A 15206-nucleotide genomic window follows, 5' to 3' on the forward strand; every position below is an offset into this window, starting at 1 on the left:
AGTCGTCCTGTCCCTGCAGCTGAAAAACACCCCCATAGCATGATGCTGCCACCACCATGTTTCACTGTTGGGATTGTATTGGGCAGGTGATGAGCAGTGCCTGGTTTTCTCCACACATACCGCTTAGAATTAACGCCAAAAAGTTCAATCTTGGTCTCATCAGACCAGAGAATCTTATTTCTCATAGTTTGGGAGTCCTCCATGTGTTTTTTGGCAAACTCTATGCAGGCTTTCATATGTCTTGGTCATCCCATACTTCTTCCATTTAAGGATTATGGAGGCCACTGTGCTCTTAGGAACCTTGAGTGCTGCAGAAATTCTTTTGTAACCTTGGCCAGATCTGTGCCTTGCCACAATTCTGTCTCTGAGCTCCTTGGGCAGTTCCTTCGACCTCATGATTCTCATTTGTTCTGACATGCACTGTGATGCTGTAAGATCTTATATAGACAGGTGTGTGCCTTTCCTAATCAAGTCCAATCAGTTTAATTAAACACAGCTGGACTCCAATGAAGGAGTAGAACCATCTCAAGGAGGATCAGAAGAAATGGACAGCATGTGAGTTAAATATGAGTGTCACAGCAAAGGGTCTGAATACTTATGACCATGTGATATTTCAGTTTTTCTTTTTTAATAAATTTGCAAAAAGTTCTACATTTCTGTTTTTTTCTGTCAAGATGGGTTGCTGAGTGTACATTAATGTGAATTTTTTTTAGCAAATGGCTGCAATGAAACAAAGAGTGAAAAATTTAAAGGGGTCTGAATACTTTCCGTACCCACTGTACATCCAATAAAACCTGAGCGATTCTGCATTTATGCAGTGACAGGACATACTTGGGAGTTTGGTTTAAATTCAGCTCAATGGGAGTCTTAACTGCATTTTGCTGTCATTAACAGTTATCTTTTATCTGTCAACCCTCTTCTCTCTCCTCTTTCTCACCTCTCTGTTGGTGTTTCACTGAGGGCGGAGGTTTGCAAACAAACTCTCAAACACACGTGCGGAACATTCAAACTCTCTCAACAGTCCACTTATTTATTGGTCTCGCTATCAATAAGCTACTTTGTTTCAATAATGTTGGGCTGAAAAAACATGCATTCAGGCTGAAATTTAAACATTGTGTTCTCTCTGTAGATGCAATGACTTTAACCAAGTAAGAGTAGACAAGCTATGAGTAAGGAAATAAAACTAATTAACTAAAGTCCTTTATATCTGCTAGACTAATAAATGTGTCAAATTCTGTAGGAATATCTTAGAGCTGCTATGTGAAAGCCTTATTTTTGTAGATTACAGCACACTTGTAATGCTCTTTAGATTTATGTTTTGTGATGTTTATGTACTGAGGTGGGTCAGACAGATACAGCTTTTGAAAAGATTTGGCTTTTGCAAGTTATATAGAAGAAGTCTGATATTTGAAAGCACTTTCTAAATAGAAATAGATTTCAGATATACAGTATATGATTGTACCTGATACCTGTAAGCATTTTAAGACGTTTCGCTATCGACATCCTGGATTACAGCTGTCGCCATCTTTACTTTTTGTTACCTATAAATCGAAGTGATCATATTTGAAATATGTCTTCTTCAATACAGCATATATATATAGCGGGTAAAATAAGTATTGAACACGTCACCATTTTTCTCAGTAAATATATTTCTAAAGGTGCTATTGACATGAAATGTTCACCAGCTGTCGGTAACAACCCAAGTAATCCATACATACAAAGAAAACCAAACAAATAAGTTCAGAAATGAAGTTATGTGTAATAAAATGGAATGACACAGGGAAAAAGTATTTAACACGCTTACTGAAATTTATTTAATACTTCGTACAAAAGCCTTTGTTGGTAATGACAGCTTCAAGACGCCTCCTGTATGGAGAAACTAGTCGCATGCATTGCTCAGGTGTGATTTTGGCCCATTCTTCCACACAAACAGTCTTCAAATCTTGAAGGTTCCGTGGGCCTCTTCTATGAACTCTGATCTTTAGTTCTTTCCATAGATTTTCTATTGGATTCAAGTCAGGTGATTGGCTGGGCCATTCTAGCAGCTTTATTTTCTTTCTCTGAAACCAATTGAGAGTTTCCTTGGCTGTGTGTTTGGGATCATTGTCTTGCTTAAATGTCCACCCTCGTTTCATCTTCATCATCCTGGTAGATGGCAGCAGATTTTTATCAAGAATGTCTTGGTACATTTTTCCATTCATCCTTCCTTCAATTATATGAAGTTTGCCAGTGCCGTATGCTGAAAAACAGCCCCATACCATGATGTTCCCACCTCCAAACTTTTGGGGTGATGTGCAGTGCCATTTGACCTCCAAACATGGTGTGTATTATGGCATCCAAAGAGTTCAATTTTGCTCTCATCTGACCAGACTATATTCTCCCAGTATTTCACAGGCTTGTCTAAATGTTGTGCATCAAACTTTAAACGAGCTTCAACATGCTCTTTCTTCAGCAATGGAGTCTTGCGTGGTGAGCGTGCATACAGGCCACGGCGGTTGAGTGCATTACTTATTGTTTTCTTTAAAACAATTGCACCTGCTAATTCCAGGTCTTTCTGAAGCTCTCCACAAGTGGTCCTTGGCTCTTGGACAACTCTTCTGATAATTCTTTTCACTCCTCTGTCAGAAATCTTGCGAGGAGCACCTGGTCGTGGCCGGTTTATGGTGAAATTATGTTCTTTCCACTTCCGGATTATGGCCCCAGTGCTCACTGGAACATTCAGAAGTTTAGAAATCCTTCTGTAACCAATGCCATCAGTATGTTTTGCAACAATAAGGTTGCGAAGGTCTTGAGAGAGCTCTTTGCTTTTACCCATCATGAGATGTTTCTTGTGTGACACCTTGGTAATGAGACACCTTTTTATAGGCCATCAGTTGGGACTGAACCAGCTGATATTAATTTGCACTGACAAGGGGCAGGATTGCTTTCTAATTACTGATAGATTTCAGCTGGTGTCTTGGCTTTCCATGCCTTTTTGCACCTCCCTTTCTTCATGTGTTCAATACTTTTTCCCTGTCATTCCATTTTATTACATATAACTTAATTTCTGAACTTATTTGTTTTGTTTTCTTTGTATGTATGGATTACTTGGGTTGTTACCAATATCTGGTGGAAATTTCATGTCAATAGCACCTTTAGAAATATATTTACTGAGAAAAATGATGACGTGTTCAATACTTATTTTATATATATATATATATATATATATATATATATATATATACATACATTCATCATCCTTGTTACAGCCAGTGAAAATATTAACTAATACTCCATGTTAGCATTAACGAACGTCACACCAGACCAAGCTTAATACTTACTGAAAAGATATTACCACTTAGCTTGCAAATAATGATTTCCTCAATCTTAAGATAATGCTGATGGCCAACACGTTCTCTCCCAACCTGTCACATACTGACCACTTGGCACCATTACACTCCACTATAGTCCCAGAAAATAGTTAATGCTGTGAATTCAAACAAAACACTTGTTTAGGAAAAAACAAACATTTCTGCTTATCCAGGGCCAGGTTGCGGAGTCAGCAGGCTTAGGAATGTATTCCAGAAGTCCCATCCCCAGCATTGTTTTACAACTCTTCCCAATTAAGGGAGGTGTCCAGGAGGTGTCCAGGAATAATACAGAGGAGAGGCCTACTGGCCTCTCCTCTGTATTATTAATGTGAATCAGATCAGATTTGGTGGAAAATCAGCTGAGTTGATTTACAGCGAGAACATGACATGAAGAAGTGTTGTTCTAAGAGATTAACCAAGACTCAAGTCTTTAGTTTAAGCTATATTGAAAGTTGGAGAAAGAGTAAAGGGCGAATTAAAAAATCACTTACAAAGTCATGTTAATTAAAATCAACAATGCCAGGATAAGTCCATAGGAAATGGACTCTACTTATGTAGCGCTTTTCTAGCATTCCGACCATGCAAAACACTACATGTCACCATCCAGCCTTCCACCCCTAGGACATCAACCAAAATATTTATGGGAAAATTACCTAAGAAATAGTAATAGTAGTTGATTTTGTGAGAAAATAAGAATACATATTTTGATTCATTGGTTTTGTAAATATACTGAATACTAAATGTATTCAGTATATCTGAGTTTTGTCAAAAGCAACTGATGTGATTTGCCATCCCCCTCCGCTCCCATAGTAAAATATTTAGAACATACCCAACGGAAACCAAAGAGCAGTTGTTTAAGCTCTAGCTCTAGCTGATGTTCTGTCTTTTGACAAAAATTGGGGGATTAGATGATGAAGAAAGATCATAACTAATTGCATCTGGTTTTCCCCCTGACATATAGCTGCTGGAAAAGAAAGAAGAAAGAAAACCATGTTTTGACTTCTTCATGGCTCTGATTTAAGGCTTGCAGAATCAGTGATCTTTTTTAAATCACTTCTTAAAACCCATTTTTACAGACTGGCTTTTATGTGATGTTGTCGCTTTAATGCTTTATTTTACAAAATTATTTAAATATATTTTATTTATTTTATTTTTAAGTAAATTTCTATCGTATTGATTGGTTTGACAGTGTTAAATATTGTACTGTCTTATGTTGGTTTGGGCCTCATTGTTGAGCTTTCTGTTGTTTTATTGCCTGGCTTTTTCTGCTTTGTCTATCAAAGCACTTTGTAAACTTTATTTTTAAAGGTGCTATATAAATAAAGTTATTATTAGGGCCCGAGCACTGACAACGTCGGGCCGCGAAGGCCCTCTTGAAACTGTAATGTTTTTTATTAGAGCCCGAGAACTGACGTAGTCAGAGCGTAGGACCTATTGTTCTTCAAATGTTTCTTATTATTAGGGCCCGAGCACCGACATCGTCGGTTTGCAAAGGCCCTCTTGAAACTGTAGTGTTTCTTATTATTAGGGCCCGAGCACTGACGTAGTCAGAGCGTAGGACCTATTGTTCTTTGAATGTATTTGGCATCTTTCAACAGGGAAAATAGGTGCTTGGGATAAACGTACACTCTTGAAGTTTTGCAAATAAATCTGACTCGGCGAAAATAGCAAGATTTTTGGGGTTTCGGGCTGAGGTTGGAGCAATTGGCTCGCTAGCGCCCCCTTTTGACTATCCCCAACGCTGAGTTACACCTAGCTGCGTGAATGGTATATGTAACATGATAGGACGTACAAAAAATCGCATCCTGTAACAAACCCTGAAATTTTCATTGCATTCATCCAATAGGGGCCGCTACAGTAATTTGTTCAATTTCTGTATTTTTAGGCATCTAACTATTGGATGCGGTGTCCGATTGTCGCAGGTGTTCGCGGCCTCTTGAGCCCGTGTCCTGACGGTACCCCGGCGCGCGCGCAGTGCAAGGGCCCGATCATCGCTGCTTGCAGCTTTAATTATTCTTATTATTCTTTTTTGCCCTCTTTCAACAGGGAAAAGAGGTGCTTGGGATAAACGTACACGCTTGAAAATTTGCAAATCAATCTGACTTGCGAAAATAGCAAGCTTTTTGGGGTGGATGAGGTCGGACCAATTGGCTCGCTAGTGCCTCCTACAGCTCTATAAGCCACGCCCCTCGCCCATAATGTCCGATTGACTTGAAATTTTACACACACATTCAACTGAATGAGTTCTATCAAAAATACATAAGCTCCGCCTACCGAAATTTTCCGCCATTTTGAATTTTGTAAAAAGCACATTTTTGCAAATTCCTCCTGAATGCTCAGTCCGATTGCCACCAAATTTCACGTGGATCCTTAACTGAACAATGTCATCATCAAAAGTTAGCAAAACCTTGTTGATATCTCGTTTCATTTAGAAGATATGGACCAATGAACTTGATAGGGGCGTGGCTTCCTACATCAATACACATAACATAAATACCATTTGACCTATAACCACGGAATTTGTAGCGTATGTCGATACAGCATCCAGTTACTTACCATGAGATTTTCATTCCATTCTACCACTAGGGGGCGACACAGTAAATGGTCAATTTTCTGCATTTCGCGTCGTGGACACAGTGTCTGATTGTTGCAGGTGTTCGCGGCCTCTTAGTTATTATTATTATTTGCATACATACAAAAAGCTTTACAACAGACTGATTTGATCCAGATAGCAGCAAATTCCCAAAACTGCAGTAGTTTTGGGAATTTGCTGCTAGTATTTTTTATATAATGGATGGTAAACTTTAATTTAATTCATCCAGTGAAAGGTTTCATGAATGGGAGTGTTTTAGAACCAATATTTCTCCGTAGTGATGTTGATTTCCTTTCTCTGTCTCTGTGCACTGTTTTTTGTTAATATGTGCTTGTGGCAATAGCTGTCTGTGGATGTGAAGGTTCTTGCTCTCTGTGTCTCTACCAATCATCTTGGGAAAGGGACAGTGATTTGACATTCACACTCCAAATGGATGTGTATTCACGTATTTGTCATGATGCAGTTTGGGTTGTAGATTTGAGGGAGTTACCCTCAAAAAGTGAAAGAAACTTCATAAATTCATAAAGTAATTTTCAGTAAGTTACTGTATAGTGTCATCGGCTGAGTTTGGTGTTTTGGTTGAGTTAAAATAATGCACAGATCTTTGGAAAACGTCCAGTTTCCACTCGTAAAATCACGATAATATGAATGCCAAAATCACTATCACATTTAGTGTACACCATGATGATGACCCTTCAGTGTAGTGTATTTGTTATCTCAAAACGGTATACTATAAGGGTATATAATAAGTTTAATCCCTTTTGTACAGAAAATGTTCATAAAATGTCATACAAAAGTGAGTCAAAAGCTGGTTCTTGTTCACTAACGTGAACAAGAACCAGCTTTCTCCGCTTTCATGAAAGTGAAGGTGAAAAATGAGAGCGGAGATTGTGCAGCCACATAGCAAATCAGAATCAGAATTAAAATCAGCTTTATTGGCCAGGTATGCGTACGCATACATGGAATTTGACTCCGGTTACTTACGCTCACTAATACACAGAAACAGACAAATAAACAAAAAATCAAGGAGGTCCAAGAAGAAAAAAGGATAAACATTAACTATTTTGTACACAGAAATAAAAAAATACAAAAGTATATATATGAACATAAAAACACAAAAAACGACAATGAAGTGTAGATAAAAGTGCATATATGCAGAGTGCAAGGCTGCTTGAATAAATACAGCGGGTAAAATAAGTATTGAACACGTCACCATTTTTCTCAGTAAATATATTTCTAAAGGTGCTATTGACATGACATTTTCACCAGATGTCGGTAACAACCCAAGTAATCCATACATACAAATAAAACCAAACAAATAAGTTCAGAAATTAAGTTTTGTGTAATAAAATGGAATGACAGAGGGAAAAAGTATTGAACACACTAAGAAAGGGAGGTGCCAAAAGGCATGGAAAGCCAAGACACCAGCTGAAATCTATCAGTAATTAGAAAGCAATCCTGCCCCTTGTCAGTGCAAATTAATATCAGATGGTTCAGTCCCAACTGATGGCCTATAAATAATAATAATCAAAGTGTTTTTTATTGATTTTCATATTCAAACATCAGACATCTCATACAAAACAAAATAGTAGGACTCAAAACATACATCACAAGTACAGGACAGTACACAGACAGAACAATAACAAGACAGATCCTACTACTAGACATCAGACATACCCACCACCCGTGTAGTCCAGACACTCTCGGGTTAAAAATAAATACATAAATAGAAATGACAACAATAATAGTAATAAAAATAAAAAATAAAATAAAAAATAAAATAAAATAAAAAAATAAAAAAAAAAGGGGGGGGGGGGGGGATTCAGAAGCTGCCAATTATGTTGGAGCAGATGAAAACTCACGTTCAAAATAGGAAATAAAAGGCTGCCAGACCTTAGAATATCTCTTAGTGTTGCCCTGCAAAGTAAATCTAAGATGTTCTAATTTTAGGTGTGCCATCACCTCCTCTACCCACCGTTTGTGTGTTGGCGGTGCTGCCTTTATCCAGTTAAATAAGATCAGTCTCCTGGCCAACAATGAAGAGAATGCTATTGCTTTCCTTTGAGCAATATTTAATTGAGTTTCCCCTGGTGCCACACCAAAAATGGCTGCCAGAGGACCGGGCTCTATATTTTTGTCGTAGATGGATGAGAAGGTTTCAAAAATTTTGGTCCAAAACTCATTGAGCCTGGGACAAGACCAGAACATATGGCATATGTTGGCTGGCACCTGTTTACATCTAGGGCAAGTCGGATCAGCTCCTGGTAAATTCTTGCCAGTTTGTCCCTCGTGAAATGAAGTCTGTGTAACACCTTAAACTGTATTAATCCATGTCTAACACATATAGAAGAAGAATGTATTAGTTCTACTGCCCATCTCCATTCATCGTCCGATATGTCCAACTCTAATTCTTCCTCCCATTTCCTTTTTATGTAATCAAGGGATGGGGAAGCCACCCTCTGGATATTCACATAAAGCATAGAAACTGTCCCTTTAAGAGTCGGGTCCATGTCCAATAGCCCATCTATCCACCCACTCTGTGGTAATTCAAGGGATGAGGAGAATGTCTTTCTCACAAAATCTCGAATCTGAAAGTATCTGAAGTAGTTAGTCCTTAAGGGGATTCCATATTCCTTCTCCAGCTGAGCAGCAGACATAAATACACCATCTTTAAACAGATTTTTAACACATTCCACCCCAGCTCTATACCATTCCCTAAACGCTGCTCCCCAAGGGCCGGAGAAAACAACTGATGGCCTATAAAAAGGTGTCTCATTACCAAGGTGTCACACAAGAAACATCTCATGATGGGTAAGAGCAAAGAGCTCTCTCAAGACCTTTGCAACGTTATTGTTGCAAAACATACTGATGGCATTGGTTACAGAAGGATTTCTAAACTTCTGAATGTTCCAGTGAGCACTGTTGGGGCCATAATCCGGAAGTGGAAAGAACATCATTCACCATAAACCGGCCACGACCAGGTGCTCCTTGCAAGATTTCTGACAGAGGAGCGAAAATAATTATCAGAAGAGCCAAGGACCACTTATGGAGAGCTTCAGAAAGACCTGGAATTAGCAGGTACAATTGTTTCAAAGAAAACAATAAGTAATGCACTCAACCGCCGTGGCCTGTATGCACGCTCACCACGCAAGACTCCATTGCTGAAGAAAAAGCATGTTGAAGCTCGTTTAAAGTTTGATGCACAACATTTAGACAAGCCTGTGAAATACTGGGAGGATATAGTCTGGTCAGATGAGAGCAAAATTGAACTCTTTGGATGCCATAATACACGCCATGTTTGGAGGTCAAATGGCACTGCACATCACCCCAAAAACACCATACCAACAGTGAAGTTTGGAAGTGGGAACATCATGGGGTGGGGCATACTGCACTGGCAAACTGTACTGAGACATTCTTGATAAAAATCTGCTGCCATCTACCAGGATGATGAAGATGAAACGAGGGTGGACATTTAAGCAAGACAATGATCCCAAACACACAGCCAAGGAAACTCTCAATTGGTTTCAGAGAAAGAAAATAAAGCTGCTAGAATGGCCCAGCCAATCACCTGACTTGAATCCAATAGAAAATCTATGGAAAGAACTACAGATCAGAGTTCATAGAAGAGGCCCACGGAACCTTCAAGATTTGAAGACTGTTTGTGTGGAAGAATGGGCCAAAATCACACCTGAGCAATGCATGCGACTAGTTTCTCCATACAGGAGGCGTCTTGAAGCTGTCATTAACAACAAAGGCTTTTGTACGAAGTATTAAATAAACGTGTTAAATACTTTTTCCCTGTGTCATTCCATTTTATTACACATAACTTAATTTCTGAACTTATTTGTTTGGTTTTCTTTGTATGTATGGATTACTTGGGTTGTTACTGACATCTGGTGAACATTTCATGTCAATAGCACCTTTAGAAATATATTTACTGAGAAAAATGGTGACGTGTTCAATACTTATTTTACAAACAATTTGAATTTAAAGTTACCGGGTTATTGCACATGGATTTGTACCAGACAGAGGATGAATAATTAATTGTTCATGAGAGTGACGGCCATGGGACAAAAGCTGTTCTGGTGTCTGGTAGTTTTGGCGTACAGTGCTCTGTAGCACTCCCCTCCTGCCAGAGGGGAGGAGTTGGAATTGATTGTACCCAGGGTGTGATGGGTCTGCAGAGATGTTTCCTGACTCTGGAAATGTACAAGTCCTGTATGGAGGGCAGGCTGGCACCAATGAGTCTCTCTGCAGACCTGTCCGTTGTAGTCTGTTCCTGTCCTGTTTGGTGGCCGATCCAAACCAGACATCACTGGTGGATGATGGCGGAGTAGAACTGAGTCAGCAGCTCCTGGGCAGGTTGTACTCCCTGAGCTGACGTAGGAAGTACAACCTCTGCTGGGCCTTTTTCCTGATGGTGTCGACGTTGGAGGCCCACTTTAGGTCCTGAGATAGTGTGGATCCCAAAAACTTGAAGGACTCCGCAGCCGACACAGTGCTGTTTATTATGGTGAGGGGGGGCAGTGTTGGAGGGCTCCTCCTAAAGTTGGTGTAGAGGGAGAAGAGCAGTGGGGAGAGCACACATACCTGGAGGGCGCCAGTGCTGATAGTCCAGGTGCTGGTTGTGATTTTTCCCAGCCTCACCTGCTGCTGCCTGTCTGTCAGGAAGTTCGTGATCCATTGACAGGTGGGGGCTGGCACAGTGAGCTGGGAGAGTTTGAAACAGAGTACTTCTGGGATGATGCTGTTGAACACCGAGCTAAAGTCCACAAACAGAACCCTTGCGTTTGACCCTGGGGATTCGAGGTGTTGCAGCAAGTAGTGCAGTGCCATGTTTACTGCATCATCCCCCGACCTGTTTGCCCGGTAGGCAAACTGCAGGGGACAAATCAGAACAATAACGTGTTTTGTTTGCACGCTTGGTAGAGTGTTTTGCTTTTGCTTTTGAGAATATTATTGTTAAGTACAATTTGGTGACTGACTATGTATCACTGTGTGTATTTCAGAGCAGTCCCCAGTGTACGCCCTGTTGTATGAAGGTGTCTTTGGAACAGCAAGTGGCAGAGCTGAAGGTGAACACTGAGGTCCAATCAGTGGATACTCCATCTGATCTAGAGGACGGCCAACTAATTTCAGGTAAAATAATCAACTTTGCTTCCTCTGAAATAGAGAATTCCACTGCAAAGCAAATGCAAATATTAAGAACACAATGTAAATTGTTTTTACCAAAAAAAAGGTTTCAGTTCTTTTTAATTGTTATACATCTCAATTTTCTACAAAACTAATACTTAATAAATCTCCTCCAGCGATTTAATGGATTAATCACAGATTAAATTTTTTCTAATACTGACTTAATTTAAAAGTCTGGATGAGGTCCATACTGCATGAAAGGAGAATTAGATATTGTGTGCTTTAGTTGCTCCAAAACCTCCACCATGTGACACACAAGCATTATCAATATCAATTTATACATTCATTAAGGTCATTAAGGTTTAGGGTCTGGCAAACAAACATCAAGCAAACAGATCTATTCATATCCTCAGTGGCCAAACATCCTTCATCATTGAAGTGTCACCACATCTGAGCCCATACTTCATGTTTATAAGGCAGAGTAGAGACCAATTTGAGCATATTGGGATTTAAAATGACAAACAGTCATGTCTGTTGCACTTCAAACAATTTCTTTCCAAAGGTGTGTTGTTATTGTTGGATGTAAGATATTAAGGTTAACTTCTCTTGACAATGTCAGTGTTATCAAAGTAGGTTTTTAAAAGTTGTAGTTATTTTAGCTGTATATGTGCAGTGTATATGTCTAGTTTCTCACAGAATTCTACCTTTGCTCTTTTTCTGAGCTCTTCATGAGTGGAGCGCAGCAGCACTTCACACGGCAGAGAGATCAAGTCTATGCCGGCAGAGGGCTCCCTCCGCCAAGTTAATCGATCACAAGGATCTAAGGAACAGAAGAATACAAAAAGAAATGCAAGATTGGTCGCCAAATATACTTTTGCGACCCATCTTGCGACCATTTGGCTTGCCAAAGTAAAGTCTATGTGTGGGGAAACTCTGGTGTTGCATTAATGCACAATCTGTTTCTTTTCTTTGGAAATAGGCAAGATTTGTAGACTCAGAATGTGTTTTGTACATCCAAAGGGGAATAATTGTACTTGGAAACAGCAAGAATGAGTCTGATCACTTTCCTTGCCTTAACTGTATTTGTTAGAAGAGGTCCTTGTAGCCAGGAAAAATGGATTTCTTGAATCAAATTACCAACCTTTGGTTCTTTGTTTCCTCTCAGCATCTGATGGGACAGGGAAGACAGAGACAGGAGAAACAGACCCAACAAGATGGGCCAAGGTTACTGATGCTTTGGGGGAGATGAGGGACGTTGACCCCAGTCAGGAGTATTCTCAACAAGCCCACAAAGTTAAGACTTATATATTTGGGTTGATCCAACGTCGAGCTGTACCCACACACTCTTCAAAGCTACGTACCAGCCTGGTACATGATGCCCGAGCTGTCAGTGTGGTGAGGCAGAGTAGTATATGCCGCATGGAGAAGCAACATTCACCAAAACAGGTGTCTGTTCAAGAGATCTCTACTCGATCCCAGGGTTCAGAGGGAACGGCTCCAGAGGCTCCCCATAACCTTGATCAGGACCCTTATCTAGGGACAGGGTTTACTGAAGATGTCCCACCTCTGTACCACCACAATCTCCAGCAAAGTATCCAACATCAACCAGTGCTTCATCACAGGCCCAGGCAGATGAACACCTCCCGTTCAACATTGGAGGACTATGCATCTTACAGAGTGCTGAAAGCCCACCCAGACTCAAGTAATGGCGAGTTTGATACACCTCAACATTTCCACAATTACCCTTCGCATCCAGCTCTGTCAAAGCCTCACCAACCACTTTCACCTGAAGAGCAGCTGGTCAAAGCAGAGTATATTCCAGCCCAGCCTGGCCGAGCCTTCACCAGAGCTTATGCCCATCACCACTCCGACCCCTACAAGGGGCCTGGGGTGCCGAACCGAACCAGATATTTGCCAGAAAGAAACCATCATCATCAAGAGCAGCAGCCCACAGCACCTCAGATCCAACCTTCAAGATCCCGAGGGGGGCCAAAGAAGTGTCACTCAAATGAAGACAGAAATGGTGCTAGCAGGAAGCCAGGGAAGAAGGCATGTAGGTCTCAGTCAGAGAATAGCCTGCAAAGGGCTCCAGATCGCAAGTACAATACAGTGGAGAGAGATGGTGGAGGAAGTGGAAGCGGTGGAAGGGGAAGCCGTAGTAGTCAATCCAGGAGCAAGAAACAACAGCAAGGAGGTGGTAGCTGTCGGCCCTGGCAATCCACCCTGGAGCTCAGTCAAGATGAGACTGTCCAGCCACCAATGCAGGCAACCATGCGAGGCTCTTCAGCTTCAAACCAAAGAGACCATTGTGCAAGGCGCACACACAAATATCGCCATACACATACATCACATGCCTACATAAACTATCACCACTCCCACCATCATCAGCACATGGAGTACCAGTTAGAGAGGGAACAAGTGCCAATTTGTCAACCTAATGAGGAATACCCTAGCTTACGTCAGGGTGAGTCTGAGTCAAGCATGAGCGAAGCTGACTCTCCAGACTCCAGCTCTTTGTCCAGTGATTCAGATGAGAGTGGTGGTCTTGTTTGGCCCCAGCAACTACCCCCACAACTCTCCCTCCCTTCACCTTCTGCCCCACCTGGGCCACCTCTGCACCCCAAGGCTTTTGTCAAGATTAAGGCTTCACATGCTCTTAAGAAGAAGATCCTGCGCTTCCGCACTGGTTCACTGAAAGTAATGACCACTGTATAAAGTGGAAACTGGCCATACTAAAACTGACAGCAGATCTTTGGACTACGTAGAACAATAGACCACAAACTACAGTGATTATAAAAATCAATGTGTATATGAAAGTTTTATGTTCTTGGTTGAAATAATTGATTGGATGGCTTGAGATAAGTCTTTACAAGTAATGAAGGAAATAGGCATCACCATATTAGTTGCTGTTTCAAAAATGGGATGTCAAATTGTATATGAAGTATTACATTTTACTGAAAGTCTTATATGGATGACTCATGTTTTATATATAGGATACCATAATTGGCCACATTGGCCACTAAATATCCTCACCCTCAACTTGCACACAGCTACTGATAGGGTATATCATATTCCATGCTGGCATTTTCTTTGAGGTCACAGAGAGCCATATTTCATGACTCTAATAAACCTACCATTGTAAGGGAAATTGGCCTTATGCAAGAACATTCCCTTACTCTTATCCTATACTTTTGTGGCTTATTCATATGTTTAAAACTTATTGATTGAAATATAGTAGCCTACAATGCTGACACAGACTACAGTTTGGTCCTTATATTAGGGTTGTTTTGTTACTAAAACGATGCATACCTGTTATTATTGAATTGTTAAGTCATACTTTATTTAAATAAGATGATAACTCAAGACAACAATGATATGTGCTTTTAACATGTTTCTCTGCATAAACATACAGCTATTAAATATATTGTGGGTGGAAGTAAATGCAAGACATGGGAAAATGTAACCAGATCTCAAATTATGTGAATGAGTGGATTAGTACAGTATAAATGTATTGCAAGATATTTTGTCTGGAATCTGTGGATGAGAGAGTATTATTGTTGAAAGAACCGACTTTCAACCAACTTCTAACAGCAGACACAAACCAGCAAGATACCGCAGCATTACGATTTATCTTATCTTATCTTTAATGATCTTTTTCAAGTTTTGGAGAGGTCAAAAGTTTCACTCACACAGTTAAGTGTACTTTAAATACTTGATTTTAATAGTAGGCTACTTGCAGATCAATAAAAATGTGCCTGCCTAAAGAATGCAAGATTACAATCTCATTTGAGTATTTGACAGTATTATCAATTATAGTGTACTAGCCAACTATCTATTAGCTTTTTTGGATGAAATTTGTTTGACAAATGTATTATATGAAATAAAAATGTTTGTTTTAGAAAACACCAAAATGATCATGTGTTTTTCTTTATTGCATCATGCTTGGTGTTGCGTTGCACACCCAGGGGCAAGTTAATCATGTCATAGGCCCGTGGGGACGGCTATGCCCATTAGCCCTTGTGCTCCCCAAAACCACATATCCACCACCAAAACGAACCGTTTTACCTCTGCACATAGTGATACTGTTAAGCCAAATCTCATGAAAACAAACATACGTGATCATATCCCAT

At 40.2% G+C, this 15206-nt stretch overlaps 1 protein-coding gene across 1 annotated transcript; it reads left to right on the plus strand.

Moving 5' to 3' along the window:
• The first annotated feature begins 480 nt into the window (after window positions 1-480).
• On the plus strand, window positions 481-13843 carry LOC129088604 (dapper homolog 3-like). Its single transcript, XM_054595947.1, has 3 exons — window positions 481-555; window positions 10953-11082; window positions 12242-13843. The coding sequence occupies exons 2-3, from the start codon at window positions 10980-10982 to the stop codon at window positions 13789-13791; spliced, it is 1653 nt and encodes a 550-aa protein (XP_054451922.1). The 5' UTR covers window positions 481-555; window positions 10953-10979; the 3' UTR covers window positions 13792-13843.
• Window positions 13844-15206: the final 1363 nt, after the last annotated feature.

The sequence above is a fragment of the Anoplopoma fimbria genome, unplaced genomic scaffold, assembly GCF_027596085.1.
Source record: "Anoplopoma fimbria isolate UVic2021 breed Golden Eagle Sablefish unplaced genomic scaffold, Afim_UVic_2022 Un_contig_13601_pilon_pilon, whole genome shotgun sequence".
NCBI lineage: Eukaryota > Metazoa > Chordata > Actinopteri > Perciformes > Anoplopomatidae > Anoplopoma > Anoplopoma fimbria.

Excerpts from the sequence above, each read along its gene's own strand:
- LOC129088604 (XM_054595947.1), top strand. The coding sequence starts at position 10,980 with ATGAAGGTGTCTTTGGAACAGCAAGTGGCAGAGCTGAAGGTGAACACT. Across the intron at positions 11,083-12,241 it reads GGACGGCCAACTAATTTCAG|CATCTGATGGGACAGGGAAG; the intron begins GTAAAATAATCA and ends GTTTCCTCTCAG.